This window comes from Phaenicophaeus curvirostris, chromosome 2 (genome assembly GCF_032191515.1).
Source record: "Phaenicophaeus curvirostris isolate KB17595 chromosome 2, BPBGC_Pcur_1.0, whole genome shotgun sequence".
Classification (NCBI taxonomy): domain Eukaryota; kingdom Metazoa; phylum Chordata; class Aves; order Cuculiformes; family Cuculidae; genus Phaenicophaeus; species Phaenicophaeus curvirostris.
Window position 1 is genome coordinate 97,448,421 of NC_091393.1, and position 24,137 is coordinate 97,472,557.

The following is a 24,137-nucleotide window of genomic DNA, read 5'->3' on the forward strand; positions in this document are numbered from 1 at the left end:
CTTGGCAATTTTTATAGTTCTAAATCCTGAAAAGCCTTTGTTTTCATTTCTGGTCTTTCATTTCTTTCAAAACACTTGCCTCTGATGATTCTGACAAAATTTTTTTCCTAATATAGTCATTGAGTTTTCAACAAGACTGAAACAAGAGCTCTGAACCACCTGCCATTTTTTTCCCCCACGTGTTCTGTGAAGTTCATTGATCATAAGACTGGAGGCCAGGCTTTAAAACAAACCCCACAGAAATAGCTGAAATATTTCAGGCCAGTCTTTGTATGCTATAACCGGCTTTTTCACTACAGTATAATAAGAATATATAAATCTTTATATAATGGGTTGGGTAAAAATGCAGTGTCTATTTTTAATTCTATATTTTCTTTCACAACATCAAAGTATATGATCTGTGATTTGTCACACTCAGATGAAGGTTATGCCTTTTGTTTTAGAAAACACAAATAAGACCTTTAAAGTGATCATTCATAGCAATTACAAACATTTTAGGCACACAACATCTTAGAAAACCAGGTCATTTCCTACTGCCAGGAAAGGGCACAGAAGCAGCAGTCTAAAAGTTCCTGATGATACTTTGTCTCCACAACGAGTAGAGTGGAAAGCAGCAGCAACTCATTAGCTGAATGTAACTAACTCAAGGTAATTGCGCACCTTTCTGTTCTTGTCACTATGTGAACCAACAGGGGTAAATGTTAAGCCAAATAATTATTTTCTCTAACACTGTGTGTCTATGGCTGAAGTGATTCATGGACTATGTGTAGGCACAATGCTATCTTTAGGCATGTACCTGAACTGTGTTCCTGAAGTATGACATTTTCTGTACCTGGGACCTAAAATGTCTGGATCTTTTCTTTGATGCTTTTCATGGCAGTAACAAAACATGACTACCAATACGAGATAGCAGAAGAATGTACATTGTGGCTCTGACAAACCAGCTCTGACAGCTCCTAACGTAACAAGTCATAATAATGGTTTTGGGAAAAACACAATGCATTTAAGATAACTCCAGTAGCAAAGTAATAATTTAGAGAGGTACGTATTCCTTAATTCTCTTAGGGAAAGTGAAATGCATCTCATTCAATCTATCTGTTTTGCAAATCAAAATACCAGGCAAATATGCACACTTCAGAGAGACTATAGCTGACAAAATGGGCTGTATCTGGCATCTGTAGACAGTAGAACAACTGGGTTTAACAGGAACCTCTGCAGTTAGACCTAGGAGCTCCTAGCAGTATTAGCTGTTAAGTCAGCTAGCAGCTGAGCAATACTTAATACAGTTAAAAGCTCAGAGTTGCTTGGGCAAAGATATCCTCCTGCCTAGTCAGATATTCAAAACAGTCTAGATTCTGACAGAGCAAGTCATTTCTTCCTTCTCTTCCTTCTCCCTGGTCTCCTTTGCCTGTTTAAAATACGACTAGAATACAAGTGAAAAACCCAGGAAAGGAGACATGGCTGTCCTCCAGCACTTACAAAATACCACTGCATGTTTATCTTGGGGAGGATAAAGGGCCTAGGTCCAAAGTTTGCTGAGGCCCATGGGAATCTTTTTTATTCTGTAATACCGTGTGCCTACGGCTTCACATCCCACTGCTTGCCCTGTACAAGGACATAAAGAAGAGGTGACAAAAAGGATATGAAACACAGCAGGACTTCAAGCATATGCAGACAGCATCAGCTATCAACACCTAGCTGCAGAAGACTGACCAGAAGGGTGTAGGGAGAAATGCTGCACTTCTGCATCTACAGCCCCCAATGCCTAGGACAAAAAGGAGCCTCATAAAACAAACTCCTCATCTGGAAACAGCTACAACGCAGTAAGCAAACCAGAGAAGTCAAGAATGTAGGCCTTCTACATTTTTTTTTTTCTGCATTTACTAGCAGGCCTACTTCAGCTCAGCCTTCCCTGTACTGAAAACAATCTGATTAAAAAAACCCAATTGCAGAAGAAAAGTGCTTTGTGCTCTCTGGATTAAGTATGTGTAGGCACAATATCCTCCTGCACTACAATGAGAAAAAAAGCCAAACAAACAAGAAAAGCTTTGTGTTATATGTAATACTACACTAAAAAGAAATCTTTAAGGAATAAGGGGATTTACAGACATTTTGAATGTCACTTCAGCTCTTTTGGTAAGTGATTAATTCTACGTGTCTTTAGCATTGAACAGAATTGGGTAGGATGAAAAATACAACTATCATCAGGAAAAAAATAACAGAAAATCTATTGTGAACAGAGTGACATTGCATTTTAAAATATTGAACTCCCTAGAATTTATAAGCATGCCATCTGCAAACCCCACTGCTTGTGAACTCTGACATTTATTCACAGTATAGGCAACATCTTTCTGTATGATTTTAAATCTTCATGACCCCTTGAGACTTGTGTAGACAATTTATTAAAACTTGAAAATACCCTTTAAAATCTTCAGAAGGACAACTTTCATCAAAGGAAGCTTGCTTCCTCCTCCTCCAAATGTCCTCTTCCCCCATTTCTATTCTGCTGCAGAGGGCTAATCTGTTGTAGACAGAGGGCAAACTATTTCTAGTTAGAGGATTAGCTAGAGGTAGTCCACCTTAGAGGGAGAATGTAGAGCTGGTAAACTAAAGAGGGAAGTCTGCATTCCTGCATTGCAATACATTCATTCATAATGAATGGACTTAAGGTCTCCAATGAGAGAACTGCTCAAGACCTGAGCTAATCTAGTGAAAATGTACAAACAGTCTCTGTCAATACCATTGACTATGGTTATTGTTCACCAAGGTGGATACAACCTAAGAAAGTCCTTTAAGAAACTCGGTACAAACCTGCTTCTCTGCTTTGGGTATTGGTTTCTTCAGTGTTTTGCTTCTCCTCTGTGCTGTTACCGCCTATTGAGGAAAACACATAAAAATTATTTATGATATATCTTTTTATTGGTAACAGCAGCAGCAATATTAATAATTGTAACCGATTCAGCACAAACTGCTAATTTACAGCAAGGTGCTGTGATAAAAGGGGAAAGATAGAAAGGTAAACTGAAAAAACCCTGCAAACATAACCAGATACATTTAAAACAGTCACATTTTCACATCTCAAGCTGAGGGGGCAGTGGGGGTGTTGATTAGAGATGTTATTTCAGTAGGCACACTGGAGATACCTGTATACCAAGTCAAAGTATGTTTCCCTAATCACTGTCTGCAACAGATGGAATTGCTGTTTGATCTTAGTCTGTGTATTTTATAAAGTTTTTCTCTCTCCAGCAACATTTCCACAAGATCCTTGAAGTAGCTGTGTTACTGACTTGCAGAACCTACTTTAATGCCAATGGAAAGTAAGAATAGAAGAGAGAGAATCACCTGAATTTTATTTTAAAGCAAAATGCTCAACACCAGTTAGGATGAAGTATAAAAATGCATCACAAATGACTGCAAAGCAGAGAATAAAATGAACCAAAGTAAGATTGCTTGGATTGAATGCATGTTTCTCCTTTATACATTCACATTCATTCTCAATTTTCTCTACTACGTTGCATTCACATTCATTATCCATTTTCTTCCCTTCATCTCCCTTTCAAAAGGTGGGTACCAAACAGCAAATTCCCACTGAAACAAAGGTAATACTCTGGGGAATGTCTATGGACATGAGATCAAGCTCTTAATCTTTGCTTGGCCCAATCAGAAATATATCGGGAAGTCTGTATTTTCAGTGATGGAGAAGTCTCTTTTAGCTTCATAATAATATTAGAGGCTGCAGTGCAGTATGCTGGATCAGATGCGAAGGCTACACTCCCTCTTTTTCAGCACAGCAAGTCAGACAGTGAGAGCAGCCGAGTACCAGCCTTAATGAGGCATTTGAAAAACTGACTGCTGAGCATATACACTGGGAGAAAAGAAATTCATTCCCAGGCCTGTAAATGGCTTGATAATGATACACATATTTTTTTTACTGTGATCTTTTCTGGCTCCTGGGTTTTTCTGATTACTGTTTCTTTAAAGCAACAGTTACAGTTCCTCGTGCCTCCACCTTGCTTTTACTTAACACACGGAGTCTGTTGAAGAAAACAGCAGTAGCCCACATGCAATTAGGTGGATGGAAGAAAAACAGAGAAAGTGAGTGTTTTTCAGAAGCCAATGCACATCTGGTGGCACACTGCATTCAGCTAATATTTAAAGGCTGTGGTATGATGCTCTCCCTCTTTCCAGCAGGCAATACATACTGGCATCCAGCAGATGGGACTAGTGGAGAAGTATTTCCAGGCTGACCCTGCAGAAAGCTGCTCTCAGGAGGAGATGAGATGGAACAGTTTGAAACCCTACCTGGGAGAGGAGTGGTGGGCAGGGAGCGGTTGATGGCCATCAGTGGGGACTTGGGCTTCTTGCCTGCTTTGTACCTTTTTGTATCGACTTTAACCAGCCTTAATGGATGACTAGTTATAGTGATTTTTTACACATTAGTGAGCTCTAACCTGTAAAAAATTGCATTACATGGATGAACAACATAGCTTGATAAAATCAGCTGTGTTTCTTCCTTCGCCTCCTTGAAATCAAAAAGGGCTCTTTTTGGCAGCAGCGTTCTGCCTGTACATGCACAATAGGAGAACTGCATGAAAAATAGGAAGTTAGCTGTACTAGCAGATAAACTTTTCTCTCCTCCTCTTCTTTTAAAATATGGTCTTGGGCTTTGCAAGCTTTGCAGCAAGCAAAAAATATTTTGCATGACCAAGATGTGTTTCAAAGGGATAAAGTCATCTAGCTCAGGAGTCACAAAAAAAACCAGTACCTTCAAGACAATCCTATAATACAAAAGCGCAGAGGCACTTCAAAAATCTTTACCATTCTGTCAGATCCAGAGAGAATATTGCATCACTGTAAAACAACCAGTGCCAGAACACAAAGGATTTCAATACGGCCAAGTGCATGTTTTGTTTTAAATAGAAGGACTTTACATTCAGAAAAAGCAGGTCAGGCATAAATGGTAACTACTGATATATCACTGAAAATCATTTCAGCAATTACTTCATTGCATTCACAATAGAAAACTACATTTCTGGACAATACTTGTTTCTACATCCATTATAACAAGCATGACAATAACCATGAGTTATTTGGCTAAAACCAGGTATTGCAAGGATTCGTTCGTGTTTATTACCAAGGGACTACATCTCTCGTTAAAGACATTTACTCAAAGCAGATTTAAACTATAAAAGAAAGATTAAATGATGACCTGGTTCATCAGATCGTCAGATAAAGCACTTATTCATCAGAACGTTTTCTCAGCCCTAGGTGTATTATGTCACTGGACATTCACTGTTTAAAACCAGTGTAACAGAACAATAATTACAGCACTATATATTGGACTCTCAACACGTATTCCATCTAGCACCTCATTTTGTCCCTTTAGAAGAAGAAAAAGTAAAAGATTTTAAGCAGAAGCTCCACCTCTTGTACTCTGACCCAGTCCAACAGACTGACTAGATTGCCACATGAAAATTAATCTCAATCGGTATATTGAAAGTATGTGTTGTGCCTGCCAAGTGAATTTGAAAGAATTAGAGAAAAGGAAATGCTAAAAAATTAAGAATGGACAAGTGATCCTCAAGTTAATGATGTGCAGAAGGAAGGGTTACGCTCTGTTTGGTCTGGAGAATCTCAGGAGAAAGGAAGGAAGGGTGGAGAAGTGACTAATCCCAAAGCATCTGCCAAACAGTTTTTACATTTTTTAAAAAAACCCTTCCAATAAGCCTCTCGCTGAGTGTCTTCTACTGATGAAGAGTCTTTCTGTAATTATTGCTTTCCACTGGAGCTGGGTGCAGAGCAAATGAAAAGGCTTTAAGTAGCACATGCTCAAGGCAAAGAGCTGGAAATATATTTTACAAGAGTAACAAGCCAGTTTTTCACTATATTTTTATTTACCTCTGGCTCTCCTTTTCTCCGGCCAGAAAAGCCAGACCCAGTGCATTTCCCTTGAGTCTTCCCCATGACATTATTAATAATAAAAGTGTCTATGGCTTCTACAGTATCTGCCATCCTTCTCTTTCCACTACTGCAGCAATTGGTGATTGCATTTCCTTCAGGTGAAAGCTGTTCTCACAATATCTGCTTTTCTATTATAGTAGTAATTGTACAGTAATCTGTCACTCACTCCAAAGCAGACAGGAAAAGTGCTGAATGACATGTCATGTCATTTTAGGCCAGCAAATGTAAATGATTTTGAACCACATCAAAAGACGAATGGAAACATCTGTTTCTTTTCCCCAGGATGGCTGTCAGATGAAAAAATAGGGGTTTGAGAATTACAGTAGCACCATACAAACAAAATAAGCACATCAAGCACTAAAATACTTACTTCTGGCCATATATTTTGCTTTCCTTTGCCTAGCTGCCTGATAGGCGTTTGCTTTCTCCTCTTGGCCTTTTTTCTTTGGGATCAGCAAGAAAATACATACCCTCACCCCACAAATAATATATCATCATTTATATTTGCTGGAAAACAGGCTAAATCATGATCAATCAGCACACTCAGCAAGCTGGCAAAGCAAGCAGCACTTCTAACTCAACTAGAAAACCGGATACTCTGTGAGTGACTGCCCACTTTATGTTAAGGATGCAGACTGATATGCCAGCTGCAGTAACAGCCCCAAAATGAAGGAGACGAGATGATAAATAATATGCCAGCAGTTAGATGGGGGAGTACTGGGACAAGATCTCTATGAAAGTCCAGAGGACAAACTCTCAGCAGCAGCACCAGAGTAGGTTTTAGAGTTCTTCCCATTTCCTCTGAAAGCCTGGAGGCTCATGGCTTTTTACATCTTTCACTGTCCTTGTGACAAATATGGCAAGTAAAAAATATTAATAGCCTGCTGCCCTCTTTGCTCTTCCCATTTCAGGGCTGAATAAGTGGCAGGTTCACTCATACACCTACCCCTCTTCAGCAGTACCTTTCTTCACAAGCAGTCAACGATGTACTTAGAGCTGAGGCTAAAGTCAGTGTCTCAAAAACTGGTTTGAAAAAGATGTTTTACAGTAGAAAACAAAATTGCAGATAACGTATTTTTAGTTAAAGGAAGAAATTATATAGCCAGTACAAATCAGCATACTTCTACCTCTCCAACATAGATGTTATTAATAATAAAATTGTTTTCACTACTGAGAAAGTGTACTGTACTTATATCATTCATAGTGTGTTATAAAATCAACATTCCTTCAAACAACCTCCTTTTTCCTGGAGTAGAAAGAAGAAAGACAGAGGGCCAATGCTTCAGGCTCACATTTTGTTTGTCTTGCATATCTGTGTACACACTACATTCCCGAGCACTGGTTTTGACCCTGTTAGATCCCCACAAAGCATTTGCTATGCAAGTCTGGGTGCATCCTCTGGTTCTCTGGGTCACTGGTGAGCACACATCTATCCCACGGTCTGGCCTGCTAATCTCTCTCCAAGCCTGACCATGCTTCTATGACAAATGCAAATGCAAGCCAAGATCTAGCAGATAAGGGATGCCAGTTTTGAATTATCTTTCTTTACAGCACAAAATATTTCCATGGTAATCATACTAATGATGTGAAGGTCCTTCTAGGATAACAGGGAAACTAATTAATGAGAAAATTAAAAATATAGTACTTGATCTTACAGCTGTTACATTATGCACACATGAATAAATATGCTGACTGCAGTGAAACTCCTAATATGCGAGAAGAAAGCACATGTATACCCATATATACACTCAAGATCATACAGCCTGCAACCATTTTCAGACGATACCAGTGGCAAAATGATATCAGACATAAAACAAAAAGCACATACACACAAAAGCCATTACTGTAGAACTACAAACGCATTAAAATGAATCATTAGGGTGGTGGCCTGAGGTTAGTGAACACTTTTCAGTTTGCATTTTAATTTCTTTTAATTAAATTATGATTTAGGTCAGTTTTAATCACTACTTATATATAACCCCTTTGGGGTAAATTTTAAGAAGAGTTAGTAGAGAGTTATCTGCAGTAATTGTTTTATGGAGTTACGAGACTTCTTCCCTCATTGCTGCTTCAACAATTCCCTCATTGCAGAGGCAGCCCTGAATGCACTGCTGTCAATGCACCCAGCCTAGCAGAGCCAGAGCATAATAAATAACAGGTTTTCATTTTCGTGCAGCATTTTGTCAAGAATAGTCAAGGAGTGTGGGAAAAGGATGAGAAAACTGTAGCTCCTGGGGATTATCTCAGAGGTTAAAAATAACATTATTGTATTTCAAGTATTTAACGTCTGGAGAAACACGGGAGCCTAACCTAAAGCCCACTGAAGCCACTAGGCCTGTTCCCCTAGCCTCACTCCTCTGTGGATCACAAAGTAAATAATTCAGCCCCATAATACCTTTCCTAGCCAGGGAAGAATCAGGGGACAACAGCTACAGCATCAAATTAGGTACTTGGAAGAAGCAAGCACTCAGATTTGTCCCAACCCACTTCATTCATAACGTTGCTAGGGATGTTGTGCTACGCAGGTTTTTCACTGGGTGTAATTCTTCTGTCTGACTCACAGCGTGACTCTGATTTTGCAATACAGGTGCCTGGCAAAAGACATCTAAAATTTCGTTGCCAAAGACACTGATCATCACTATTTCTGACAATATGCAACTGTGACTGCTCAAAACAAATAAAAGCAGACATCTCCTGGAAGCTTGAGTTGTCCAACATAACCAGAATATGGACATCATAACCTAGATGTCATACACAGCCTGTACAGAGGACAAACACATTCAACTGGCATATTGATGCAAAAAATACATATACTCTGCTGCACAAGTATTATCACTGTTATCATAGTATACAAAAGTGGACAGAAATTGTTTATATGAGTTGATGCATCTTGAAAAGCAGGCCAAGGCAGAGTTCAGAGAAGCCCTGACTGCTAGCCCTACAGGCAGTCCTATCTAAGAAGCAGAGAAAGAAAGGGAACCCATACGTGAATGTGCACAGTACAATCATAATTTTTATCGTTGCTATGTCAATTTATAATTAATTCATACATTCTTGGTGTGCCTAAGAGACTAGGTAACTGTGCACAGTGTTAAAGACTGTGGCACAACTTCTTTTCCAAGCCACAGTCAAAATAAAATGTGTTTTTTGCATACAAGTCATGAAATCATGTGGTGACGCAATGCAACAAAATGAAGAAATGGAAAGAGAAGCCACACAGTAGACCATACTTAAAACCAGCATAAATGATGAAATAAAACATTCACTATTTTGCATTAATATTTCAGAATTAAAGGACTATCTCTGTCTTCTACACTGGACCTGAAAATCATCATGGTTTACTGTTATTCACATCATGATTAGAAATGAGAAATGAATTCCTTGACAGATGAGTCCCCTGCAGGTTACGCTGCTTTGTCACTGTGTATAATTCTTTTCTGACAACATTACATTAGTCACTTTAGTAACTTAGTATTTTGCACCTTACCTCATCCCAGGAGAAAGAAAATCTACTCTGAATCATCTAGGATGAAAACAGGAATTGCAACTGTTTGCCTGGTGTGCTTTATGCACTTGTACATTTTGCTGCTAAAAGAAACCCAAACAGGTAAATGGTCAAAGCAATAGGACTCTGCATCACCTGCAGAGGCCAAAAAGAACTTCATTTTCATAGCTGTCTTGTGTGGCCACTACATGGCAATTTAATGAAACAGTAGAAGCCACTTCAGCAATGAAAAGAATCTTCTAAGAAGAGTTTGCTCAGAGAGCAAATATAAATAAAAATACAGATAATGTCCTGTATTTCCCTTGGCTAAGTGGAAAGTGATCACGCGATATTCTGAGAGCTGTAATCAGCCAAGAGAGATGGTGGACAGAAATGAAAAAAAGAAACTATCAACCAAAGTGGATAGGAGTTAACAGCATCACTTTAAATATAACCAATCTGAATGAAGGTGAAACATTTTACAGACATGTTTGATACACAAACTTCCCAGGGAATTTCTTCTGTAGTGCTTTATCTTAATTTAAAATTTTATTTAAGGATTTGGTTTGGTGGCAAAAAGAATACAGTCACTTCTAAGCTATCTTAATAAGAAGTAGCACTTTTAAGGCTGAATAAGAGAGAGTGTTTTTGAAGTATAATTGTGTCTAGATGTTCACTTTTAGTAGATTATGAGTGGAGCACAAATTTATTGAAGAATATTACCACCCTGTGGGATGCAAAGAAGAAATGCAGATACAATTTCTCAAATGATAGAAGAATTGCTTGCTATTAACCATGGAACATTTTAAAATTAATCAGAAGTTGAAATGAGTTAATATTAATCTGTACCTTAAAGAGAGAGACAATCAGGTCTATGGAGGACTAGAAGGCTGTCAGAAAAGAGGCTTTTAACATTGCTTTGTAATGGTAATACAGTAAAACACAAATACTGTTGTATGCACATGCACACACACTCACCGCACCCCTACCCCAGACCCAGGGAGGCTTAGGCCCATGTCACAGAAAAGCAGCACAAGCCAGGCACTGCTACTTTTTGCAGGTGCATATCCTATATCCCTCTCTGGATAGGGAGGGAGCTGCAAAAATTGTGGTTTATAGAGGAGAACCAAGAAGGGGAAGCCTTACATTAATCTCACAATTAAAGGACTGAGCTGTAAAATAAATTTTATTTTGTAGTTTCAGGACTATGAACTTTTCTGTCATTGGACAAAACCTTTTTGAGAGAAGGGATAAGGAGCCAGAGTGACTCCCTCTTAGTGAGGATCTTAACCTACTCGATAAACCAATGAGTTGACAAGATAAGATATGACTCCATTTTGCCCCATTTCTACTGTGTACTGCAATCTCTAGATTGACGTCTGTCTTTCATGGACAAACCGCCCACTGAGCAAGGCAGGAGCTTGTTGGTGAGCCTCAGACTCTTGACACTGCTGAGCAATGTTTCAGATGTTTGATGGCCCTTGAAAGCCAAGGGGTTGATAGAGTGATGGCCACATAAGGCAAAAGAACCAGCTATCTTAAAGGTGGTTTGTGTTTATTTTGACCTTCGTAGCTTGGCTGATCCATCAAACTGTTCTCCTTCCCACCAAGTGGAGAGAAAGCAGTCAAAGGTCATCCTAGATGAGCAATTCCAACAGACCGGCTCCCTGGACATACACTGAGCCTCAGCTAAGGTGATCGTGTGAGTCCAATAACCTATCAGGAAGAATAAAGTAATTCATTCTGGGAGAAGCTTATGAGAAAAGCTTGCAGGCCTCCAGTTCTGTCTTCACATCCCCTGAGGGAGCGGAAGGAGGATCCTGACCTCAAGAGGCACAAGAATGGCTTCTGTTGTACAGATTGATTATCTTTCTCCTGGAGGAAGAGAAAGATTAGGCATTTGTGCTGCTGTTATTAGCTATATTAGTCATCTTTGATACAATATTGATCACCTGCAGACCATAGTGGGAATGGAGGGAGCAGCTTTTGGGCAGTCTCTGTTTTCTGTCTCATTGAGAAATCCCATACGGAAAGAAAGGACAACCAATTTTGCTTCTCCTGCTATCAAGAAAATCTATTGCACACATCTCACTGTTTAGTACATGTAGAAGGACATTCTGGGAGGTAGTTAAGAGAGGTAGTAAAGAACATCCAAATTTTTGTTTTATCAGACTTCTGTAAAAATTGTTTGCTTTTGCTTGGTGACAGCCAGTAGGATCAGAACAGGTGATCTGTGGCATTTGTGCTAACTCGTGGCTGTTATTCTGTGACAAGTACTGCCATTTTGCATAGATACTTACATGAGGATTTCATTATGAAGCCACTGAACTAAGTTATGCTAAGGTTTTTTCAGTGCCAAACATTTTTCTCACCTGAGACTTTACAATAACTCGGTCACTGAGTGCACCTGACCAAAGGGAAAGGCAAAATAATTACTGTCTGATTTCACTATCCCAGGACCTGGGAATGTTGGGGTGGGAGGAATATAAAATTATACCACATGTTTACACATGTAAAACTTGAAAAACTGCAGGGAACTTGGGATTAAAGAATGTTTCTTTATGTATCCAGTCTATCCATTTCCACAGACAATGACCTGTGCTACAATGAAAAACTGACAAATACCACCATTGACAGGAGAATCTGCTATGCAGTTCGCACTTGCTTTTCTCTATCAATGATCTGAAGACAGAGAACAATATATCTAATAACATAATAACAGACGCTGTTAATACTTTAGAGGTTCAGTATAAAATTGCTTTCATTGACATGTCAAGTGTTTATTTTAGCTTACTGCAAAACAAGCTCCTTACATACAGCCACTTATTTGACTTTCCTTGATTGCAGAGAGGGTAATAATGAAGGAGCCTACTTTCTGTGATCTTCTGCGGAGACTTTTATATGCATTGAAAAGATACTGCTCCATTACTTCTAGCCAATGAACCAGCTTGGCGTGCTGGAGAAAAATATTACAGCAGAAAAATTACTGAACTCAGTGGAATAGATTTTACAAACTGCCACAAGGGCATGCATGAGGCTGTTAAAATGGCAAGTTGTATTCCTATCTTCAGTCTAAATGGACACTAACAATGAAGCAGAGATAAAAAATATCTGGTTCTTCCTGTGCCTCAGTGTATATTTATTAAATAATTTATATCTGGTCATGTTACCAAGGGGAAAATAATCTTATGTTAAATGCATGCATCTTTGGACTTGCTTTTATTGCTAAAAGCTATGGGTTGTGAGTTTTATTGTTTGCTGATTTTTGGTTGGTTGGTTTGTGGGGTTCTGGTTGTCTGTTGTTTTTCTTTTTTTTTTTCCAAAACTTGAGACACAAAGCATGTGACCTATCTCAAAGTTAAAACACGTTGAACACAAACCACTTCAGTTTTACTATGAGTAAAATTCAACAAAATTGACCTCAGGCCAAGTTTGTCTTTATTATTTTTTATTTGAGACTGTTATATCTATTAGCTACTTGAAAGTTGTTTTTTAAAAAAAAAAAGAGTTTTTCGAAAGTGAAGACAAACTCTTGCCTAAATAAAATTACTCATACATGTAGCTCTGGCTCATGTGACATATTGACAGCTTTCATAATCTTCAAGACTCCCCAGTAAAAATTCTTTTAATTAGTCAAACCCAACAACTAATAATTAGAACTGCAGAAACTAAATCCTACTGTCAGACAAATGTGTGCAAATCCAATTTACCTAAATGGAAATGGCTCACAGGTGTGTTACATTAGACTGCAGTCACTCAGCAACTTTATAGGAATTCAGTGTCTGGAGCCTAACTGCTTGACTCCTCTTCAAAACAGAAGCACAGGTAATGGCATAGAAATCTGATCCAGGTTTCTTCCCTAGCCCCCCTCAGCAAGCACTTTAATTACTTTTTTTTTCCCCATCACAGCCACCCTGAAGTCTAAATTTAGACTTTAAATCCTAAACATCACAGGTCTGGTTCCTGCCTAAGGAACCAGATAGATTAAATTTTGCAGCAGTGATTATGTGTTACAGGCCCCAATTCTGCATCAGCATCATCTACTGTACAGCATCAAATTCAAGGAGTTCAGGCACTTTGCAGCTCGAGGGTAATGCAATCATTCTATTGCCACAGTATTTCCTTCACCCTTCCAGTGCATTTGTTTGTGCTCCATAAAGTGAACTGTAGGTCACCAGGAAACACTGACAGGCATAGTAAACTAGGAAACTGTATCTCGTAAGCCACAAATAGTTAGTGGGAAAACATCACTTTTTTTTTCCAGTGGTAGTAAAATCTTCTGCTACACTTCTTTTTTTCTCCTCTTTTTGTTTTAAAGACACTGACACAAGGAAGCTTATAGCCCCACTCTGTATGAAAATATATCATAAAACCTATTATTGTTTCACCTATTTAAGAATATGGAAAATGACACCACAATACCACATGCCATTTAGCCGGCACAGAAATTGGCATGTGGTTTGTCATCACTGAATTCTTTAATGCAAATGTAAAATTGGTATTTTAATTTCAGCTGGGTCTAGTGCAGCACGAAAGGGAAGTCGACCAGCAGGATGAGATTTCTTGGGTCCCCCCACACCTTCCAGGCGATGACAGCTATTGCTTTAAGTACTTGCCATTAACAACCAGTCACAATGTTAGTGACAGGATGTTACTAGCAGTTACTTAAAGTGATAGATGTTAACATTTTTCTGTTCTTTATGACTCACACTATACCCCTGTCAGAATATTTTAGGAGCTGAATGCATAGCCCTAGGTCAAAATAATGAAGATGGTGGAGCCACTGGTTGAGGTGCAGAATAAAATGTGTCATTTGAGAAACATTAGGTCAAAGAGAATCCATGATAAGGAATTGTCATGGATAAAGATTAAGGTTCATCCTCCGAACTATTTCATGTAAGGGTAATTCTCCAGTAGTGGGGCATTTTGCTTTTCCAGACATACAAAAGCAATGCGAAGCTCTGCACTCTGAACATAAGTCTTTGATAACATAAGTTAACATCTTTTAACAACTCTCCTAATGAGATACAGATTAAAAAAAATTTACTTTGATCCAATTTTAGAACAATGTAGACCACATTCACGTCTGTAGAAGTGGACAAGCTGCCCTGTGAAGACTCAAGTGCAGGAAAGCACTCATGCAGGAACAACACTATGGGCATAATGTTAAGCATCTGTGACTTCTGACCATGGACGGATGTAATATACTGCACAAGGTCTAGAGCCATAAACACAGTAATTGGAGTGGAAAAGGATACAGCAAAAATTTCTTGTAGAGAAGGAAAGCAAGAATTTTATTGCTCTGTATTTTGCAGCAGCAGCTGATTTACCTTACAAACTTAACCCACCAGACTATAACCCAAGCCCTGTACAACATGCACTACATTTTGTATTATTAATTACATGAAGTCAGAATAAGCTAGAGATAAAACAGCAGGAATTTCACATTCAATATCAACAATAATCACTTGTCCACCAGATAAAAATAACATTTGTAATTCTGAATCTATCTTAATATGAAATACACTTCTGAAGAATTCTGAAGAATCTCATGATCTAGGCCAAAAGGAACTTTCTAAGTGTGGGCAAACAATCATTCTTAAATGAAAGTTTTCCAGTTATTTCCCAAGAATTCAGAGTAAATTTCCCCCCTAAACTGCAGAACTGACTAATAGATCTGAAAAACTGTCAGATCACCTACCTTCAGCATCATCTTGCAGGTCCTCAGGCTGCTCTGCTTTGCTCTTTGTAGGAGATGGCTGCTGGTCTTTTTGTTCCAATCCTTTTCAAACATAAAAAAAAATTACATATATTACTTTGAAATCTTTTTTTAATCAGATACGACTCTGCATGATACCACCACTGTGAGTACATTTTACCTTGGCATCCTATTCAGTGTCCAAACTCTATACTTCTACTATTAAAATTAATCACTTTATCATCTCTTATAAAAGTCATAATAGGTATCTTTAAGCTTGGACTCAACTTTCTCTAATTTTGAAATGACAGCAGTGAGGAAAGCCTGTACTAAAATTACATACCTCTTCACAAGCTCTTAATCTCTTCTGAAATAGAAAATTTATTAATGTTTTAATTACTAGTTTTTAACGTGATATAGACTATACTGTATTATGGAACTGTGGAGAAATACTCTGAACAAAATGATTTTTTCCCATCAGTTCAATTCTTCATTCAATGTTATAACACTGTAACGAATATTGACTGAAATTAGTAATGAAATGAAAGGTAGGGAAGCAAGTTTGATAGTAAAGTAAAGTTAAGGAAATGAAAGCTTTATGAGATAGAAATGTTCTGGTTGAAAACATCCATTCCAGCCTCTTAGTCAGAAAGCAAGAGGAAAATGGGAGGAAAAGGGAAACCTTCTAAGTAAAAACAGTAACTGAGGCCAGTTAAATTTAAGATGTCCTCTATTTCTAGGGACTGACGTTCACAGTGCTTAACATCAGTAAGATAAATTTTAAAAATTATGAATTTTTTCTAAAACATTTTCAAAATCTCCTTTCTACATAAATGAAGAAATCATGCTTGTTTGCTATGTTTGCTCACGGCACAAACTGGTAGCACAGAAAGCCCATGATGACAAAAAGGAGGCCAAGCTGGAAATTGACCATAAAAGGCATTTGTAAATTAAGACATCTAATGAAAGTAGGTTCTCTAATTAAAACATTCTTCAAATATTGTTGCTTAACCATGAAAGCAGAGAATGGGAGACAATTAAAACTCAATTCATTGCACCTATTGGATCTACTCAACCATGACGAGAAAATTACTTTCTGTCATTTGACTTTCAGTCAACTCTCCCATTCCCCTGTGGCCAATTGAGGGCTTAGGTGAAGGAGAAGCCTAAAGAAAACATAATTTTGTGTGTGCTGGAAAGAAATCTTGACCACTCGTAACCACAAAATTTAGGAAGACAAGTAACCTTGCTTAATTTACCCCTATTGCTGTGCTGTGAGAAAATAAGAATCATGGTATTAACTCAAATTGATTAGCTAATTGGCGACTGGGAAAACACTATCTACATGTGTACTATAAATTGCTAGAGTGTTCCAAAAACTCCCATTTCTTCTGCGGGCATACATAACCCATATAATCATCTACTCTGTATGTCGCTGGGTTTTTAAACGTCTTGCAGCAATCAGATTCCCAGTTCTCATAAAGGTCTTGGCTCTGGTGAGAGCTGTAGATACCATCCTTTTATCTTTTACCCTTTCTCAACTACATGTATCTCGAACCAAAATGCTGAAAGTTTCAAACAGGAGGTATGAAGGAAGTAAGTGAAGATGAGAAAGGGAAATTCCAGAGTCAAGGGGAATATTGTGTTCACTTAAGAGACAAAAAAGGAGTGAATCATTGGCTTTGCATGGAGCCCAGGAAACTCAGAAATGTTCTCTACATGCCCTCCTGGGAACCTGGTTATTATATAGTACTCACATCCAAAAAAACCTAAAGAAGAGCCACAGATTAGGAAGCTGGTAGGAAGTTACATGAAGCAATAGCTCCAAATGTCAACAAAAATTCCAAAATCAAGAATGGAGTAAGTATGTGAATAATTAAATTCCATCTCATTTGCATAATTTTAAGGAATAATCAGTACCCTAAAAAAGCCAAACTGGATATTGTTCTTGAAAACAATACTCTAGAACAGAATTTCCGTTTCATTATAAAATTTCGTATAACTCAGGGCACAGAGGGCACTTAGCAATCAGCTGGTTACTGCAAAGCAGAACATGCTTTGAAGTTTGGCTTCATATCAGGAGGTAGACCTTTCCCAACAGCACTTAACACAGGACGTCATGTGTCATGTCACCACATTTGCTCATCTGAATTTGAAATTCAGATATAATATTTTGAGGAAAACAAGAGTTTTTAAATACTAAGATGAATTTATTTCTGGAGTGGTAAGAATGTAGCAGTAACCACAAGAAATACTCTGGGGAAAATAAAGGTAAAAATTGCCAAATAAAGACACGCTTTGTTAACCATTTAATTGGGTTACTCAGGAGCAATGGGGACAGATTTCAACAAGAACTTCAATACAAAAGAGAAATCCTGAAAATAGCCAGGCTTTTAAAGATTGATTCCTGCCAACACTTCCCCATTCTTCTAAGAAGTAACTTGAATGTTCATAGTGGACTACATCAATATATGGCTTCTCTGGTTCTAATGCCACTCTGTACTACCTGCTATGTTCCCTTTTGGTAGATGGCAATTCACATTAGGGGACCAAATCAATAGGAGTATTTCAATCAACACTCACCCCTTTAATGATGAATTTTATCATCTAAACAATCTGTGAGAGTTCCTCCAGTCCCACAAGTCACATGTCAATCAAATTAAGTGCAAATGTCCAGCCAAGTCTTTCAGGAGTATCTGAATACATTAGATAATATAGCCAACATCTTAATTGACAGCACAAAGACAGAGAGGAAGGACGCTAACATTCAGAGAAGTCAGAACTGTTACTATCTCAAAAGAAATGATCTTTTGCACTCCATGAATAACCTTAAAATGCTCACAAAAGGATGAAGAGGCACTGTCCCAGGAGAACAAGATTTCATTCACTATTTCATTGCTTTTTAGCAGATTTTCCCTCATTCCAGAGACAGAAGAGAATTTGTTCAGGCTTCAAAACAATGGTTTTTTGTTATGGTCAAAATAAAACTCTTAACCTTTTCTGCTCTCCAACAGTATGTATGTCTTTCAGAACAGTTAGCCAAATATTACAGAAATTTTGCCTGAAAAGTTCTGTTTAAAACCAGCACATCTAGACAGGTGTCTGAACTGATCATATTAAAAGCTTTTCTAATCACGATCATCTGTACAAAAAGGTTTCTGAGCTCTAACACTGGGAGAAATTATTCTTCTTTATAGACTAATTCAGAGGGTCAACAAGCCACTTAAATCTCAAAGTCTGTCTCCAAGTAAGCTATTCCCAAAATCCCACACATCTTTCAACTCTCCCTGGTTACAAGTGATTGCTATTTTAATCTCAGGAAAAAATAGAAAGTCTTCCTCCACAAAAAGTGTCCAAATATAAGACTGTGCACACAGTGGAACATAAAACGAAAAGCTTTGTTTATAGAGCATTGTTTATAATAGGGCTTCTCTCACTAGCGTGAATGAGATCCTTCATCCTGCCACTCTAGCTTCTGAATTAAAGTATTGGTTAATTAGGATGCCCAGGATAGAAACTGGATAACCAGTAAGGCATTAATCACAAAAAACTACTAGATGCGAAATGAGAGATAGTAGTGCAATATCATTAGCTCAGATGTGGGCAAAAGGGCTTAGTACCTGGTGAAGAGTGAAGATGAACAGGTTGAGAGACAATACAGATCCAGAACTGAAACAGTTTTGTATGTGTAATTTGTTTTTTTTCAGTGATAAGAGAATTAACTTATGCCAATGCATAATAATGCAATGCTCTTGTGTAGGAATCTGGACCGTGCTTTGCATTATAGCACGTGCTTTGCATTATAGCACATGCTTCTATAATTTCCACATGCAATTACTGCAATTGCGCACACAATTATGGCAATATTAGGACTTATTTTGCACACTTCCATGCATAGATATGTGAATCTGTAACTATAAAAGCAAAGTCCTTCAGAAGTTAAAATTTAGTATAATCTTCCCCTAATGGAGCTTAAAACATTAAGCATCACTACTCTGCAATGTTAAATTACTGAAGTTAAAGGTATACAAGACTATTAGGTCACCTGGTCCTTCTCTTTGCTTGTGTAGGAAATAATTCAAAAAGCAAAGCTGAGATGTAGACCCATACAAGACCAAACTTGCTATATCTGGCCCTTTGACTCAAGCCATTTTAACATCAAGCTCTTTGACATATGAGAACATCAAAGCTCTGTGAATTAAATCACAGAATCACTGAATCACAGAATAACCAGGTTGGAAGAGACCCACCGGATCATCGAGTCCAACCATTCCTATCAAACACTAAACCATATTCCTCAGCACCTGGTCCACCTGTGCCTTAAACACCTCCAGGGAAGGTGAATCAACCACCTCCCTGGGCAGCCTGTTCCAGTGCCCAATGACCCTTTCTGTAAAGAATTTTTTCCTAACGTCCAGCCTAAACCTCCCTGGCGGAGCTTGAGGCCATTCCCTCTTGTCCTGTCCCCCGTCACTTGAGAGAAGAGGCCAGCACCCTCCTCTCTACAACGTCCTTTCAGGTAGTTGTAGAGAGCAATGAGGTCACCCCTCAGCCTCCTCTTCTCCAGGCAAATGGTGCCATTAAGACAGCAGCTGCTACAAGATACAACATTCAGAATAACAGACTCATGGATTAAAATCCCATGAGTCAAACACCATTAAAAGAGTGTTCATGAGTGTGTACGTCTAATAGGACTAGGTTATTTCTATTTTTAATTGTATTTCTCATTCTAGTACATCCAATATACACAGTGATGCTATGTGATTAACTCACAAAAAAGATCATTCATGCTTGTTGATTTTATAGTATTAATGTAGATATTAGTGGAGGTTAGCTGGCAGATGCAACTATGATATTCCCTTGTTTATTTTGATGAGAAATCATAGAAAGAAAGGCTTTTCTGCATGTAGTGAGGTATTTGCATTTCAGGGTGGCACAAACACAAGACAGATTACTTTCATAATGTATCCATCACTCAATAACACACACATTCTGTCATCTGTTATTCCTTATTCCTGGCTAATTCTCTAGCTGTTCCCAAGGCCTAGTCTGGTGTGCACTGAAATGGATACACACATCCCCACTGGTTTCAGCCGACATCATACCAGGATCAGGCAGTTTTACCTCTAACTCTTGCCACTAGGTTTAAATTAGGACAAAGTTTGTAAACTTCACCTCATTCTACTACATTCTTCAAACAGAAATTGATACAGATACAATGAGTCTACATGGCATTTGTGTCCCTGTACTTCTCCATGTTTTCTCTTGGTTTGATATTCGTTTTGAGAAACACCAAGCCAACAGGAAGTTGGAGGCACAGGAGTTTAGGTGAGATTTAGAGTATTTGAATCCCCGCCAAAGATCTATACACATGTGTAGCCTGTAACACATGGTCTTCAGAAAATCAATATTTCTTTCTTCTTTTTTTTTTTTTTTCTTTTCTTTTGTTTTCCTCCCTTTAAGCACAGGAATTGGAGAAATAACCTCGAAGCAGATTGGATATGGACACTGCAAAAAAACAGGGTTATCAATATTGGTGCCAACTACTGACTCCATCTGCTGGAGTCATAACCCATGAAATCAAGTGGAATGAAGAATGATTGATTAATATGTTGAAGTGGTTACTAGAAGTTGCTACTCTATTTTTCCCTTAGAACAGTGAAAAGAAGATATCCTGATAAAAACCTGAGTAGAAAAATGAAAGCTCCTCTCAATGCAGAAATTATTCATGTATTTACAGTCCCAACAATCATTAAAGAGTCCATATATCAATATGTCCAAAGGGCATAACCTTTGTCTATCTCCCCCACTATTGGAGCAGACATATAAAAGATACCTCTCTTTAGGCAGGTAGGTATTGATTGCTGCCAATCAATGCACTGATTCCCAAAATATCTTCACATGGTAAAGAAATAACCAAGTACGTGCTGTTGAAGCTTGTAGCACCCTACGGGCAGGGAAGTTATGATCTCGTCTTTCTCATATACACAAAGAAACAGTCAGGTAGAGAAATATCTTCCTCAAATGACTTAATTCAGTGATAATTTCCCAGAGCAGCTATGTAGCTTCACCTAAATTAATGAAGCTGAGAAGGATACAAGGCAAGAAATAAGAGATCAGCTATTAAGTGGAAATGTACTTCCTTTTAATTCTAATTTAAAATGCTTTTAAAAAAATTAATGTGATTTGCATAATCTCCATAAACATAACAAGACAAAATATGCAAATTAATTTGGCCTATAAAAATACACATACCATGATAACTGTAAAAAAATTAAATTGAAAATATTAGATGAATACTGAAAATTCAACTGTAGCATAATCTTTGGCAAATGTTTGCAGTATAATGACAGTCTTTATTTTTCTACTTTTATGTATATACAACTGTATCAATCACAGTAATTGTATTAAAATTTCTAAAAGTTCCTATCCAGCAATCTTGACACCAAAAAGCAATTATAATTATATGTAATAAAATCAACAGGCCAGAACAGCCATAAAAGAATGTGTTAATCTATCAGTGTAACACATATCTGTCTGCGTATATCCATGTTTTCGCATCTATGCATACAGACTACTCTTCAAATATTTCTAATTTCTAAGTTAATTAACTGGTTGTATAAATCATCATAATCTATTTGCCTCTAGGACAAATCCTGCCAATTTAAGCAGCTAACATACTGCTTCAAAAGCTTCTACCTCTGTTTTCTGGCTGGTATATCTCTGCCTTTCTCCATGTAGCTCCCCTTTCTCATCCTGTATCCTTCTGTAAAGAGAAGAACTGAAAGTTTCTGCATGGCCACCGGGCTATGGTGGGATCAGCGTCACAGAGACCTGTGGGACAGTGCACATGCCTAGTGCACTGCATGTATGGGTACTGGCTGGTTTGGAAGGAGAGGCAGAAAAAAAGAGTAGGGGAAGCTATAGTGCATATAAAAGGAGGTGCATCACTGCACAGAAGTTTCTTATGGAACAGGAGATGTCCCCCAAGAACCTCAAGGTGAAGGGCAGCTGCAAAAGTAACACAGGGTGCAGAAGAGGGCTGTTACAAGAAGCCTGATCAAGATTAAATGGATGAATCTCTCTTCAAAAAATTAGCAGTCTTCTGACTGGAAGCTTTTGTTGTCATGGGAGATAACTAACGCTATGTCCTCTCTTTTTCTTGTTCTTCAGGCCTTTTTTTCCTTTACACTTATCCATCATTTCCATTTCAAGTCTTTCTACATCCACACACCCTAAACATTGCCACTTGTTTTAAACAGCAAACTAGTAGGACCAAAAAGAGTCGTCTGAAATATTGTGCGATTGATTTCAATGTATTTAAGAATTTGAGGGAGAGTTTCGCTACCATTTTCACTGCAAACAAGTCATGGCCACTAATCAGAATTTCAAATGACTCAAGAATTGTTGTAGTCACACCTTTGACTGCTTATCACAACCAAGGCAATTCATTTAAAAAGTTCTTTCAGTTTGGTTGATGCTTCAGAGAAGTGATGTATTTTAGCATAAAATATTGTTTACTAACCTATCTCTTCACTCCGTTCAGTGCCTTCTTCATTAGCATCATCTGTCAAAAAAATTGTATAAAATTATTAATAAGAATACCAGGGAACATAAAAAATGAAATATTACATATTTCAAATTGCCCATATCTTAGTTTGCTTCCACCCATTTAACATTTTGCAGCAAGATCTAGAAGGGGAAAAGAATTGATATTGGACTGTTACTACCAGAAAAAGGAATTGCAGGGAATAAAATTCTGCATAATTTAAAGAATTTTGCGAATTATGACTTGTATGAAACGAAATTGCATTCTCTTGTCTAACAGAGTTCTCAGTTTACTTGCCAGTTTCAGTTTGCATTGTCTCCAAGGAACAGCTGGATATATTAGGAAGAGAACTAGTTATCCAGAAATCATACTGCATAAAGAAGTTATTATAAATTTGCCAGATGTGACTTTGGTTTAAGACCAGACTTGGGCTAGCTAAGAACTGAACACTTGCAGTTATTATGGTGATATATGAAGAAATCAGACTCCTTTTGTAAAAAGTTGCATTCAATAACAAAGATATTTCTTACTGCAAGTTATTTTGATGAAGAGAAAACATGATTAGCCCTAGTTAACATCTCAATAATTCAATATTCCAGAGTCTTAATCTTCTAATGGACAGCTCATTGACCACAGAGATTTATGTCAGCTATGTTTCCTAATTCACATAGGCTCCATTTATACCCTTTTAAATGTATTTGGGCACATAGAAATTCTTTAGCAAGCTTACGATTTCCATCTAAAGCTTAACATCTTTCAAACTTGCATATGTGCACATTACGATCACCATTTGAACCCAAAGGAGTTCTGCTATATAATGATCAGTAGTAACAGAAACTAACATTAATATCTAGAACTTAATTTACTGGGTCAGATCTTTACACTATAAACTCTGCTGAGATCCAGACAATGACACACACTACGAGGATTAGGCACCACTTTATTCAAGTTTTGAAGCCTGAAACTTTATTTTAAGTAGCATGAGAACAGAAAAAAATTGTTAATAATAGAGATCTTCACTGGCAATTCTGTTCACCATAAGCAATAAAATCACAAGTGTGAGAATTTTCATGGATGCTTGTGAGTCTATACTAGATGGTTCTGCATCCATGCTTCTCTTTCCATCTCATTCAGACATGATCTGGAGGGCAGGACTTTCAGAAGCCTCTAAATGACAACTGGTTACATTCCTCTTCAGTATGCTTTAGCCTGGTGCAAAGGATCAAGACTGAGAAGTCACCGCACATTTTACTTCCTTTCTCCTTATTCTGCAAGCAATTGTTTTGGAGATCATAAAGGCAAATGGATCCCTACTGTACAAATACAAATTTGTGCATATAAACTTTAAGGAGCTTTGAGAAATAATTTTTGACATAAGAAGATGAAAAATCTTGTTAAAGCCAATGGGAATTCTACCATTGACTTCAACAGACACAGGCTTTTCA

At 37.8% G+C, this 24,137-nt stretch overlaps 1 protein-coding gene across 1 annotated transcript in view; it reads right to left on the reverse strand.

Moving 5' to 3' along the window:
* MACROD2 (mono-ADP ribosylhydrolase 2) overlaps positions 1-24,137 on the reverse strand; it is an 890,479-nt gene that overhangs the window by 53,166 nt on the left and 813,176 nt on the right. Inside the window, 3 exon segments of the mRNA XM_069850139.1 lie at positions 2,812-2,874; positions 15,147-15,227; positions 22,669-22,710. Of these exon segments, the coding sequence (XP_069706240.1) occupies positions 2,812-2,874; positions 15,147-15,227; positions 22,669-22,710 (186 nt within the window).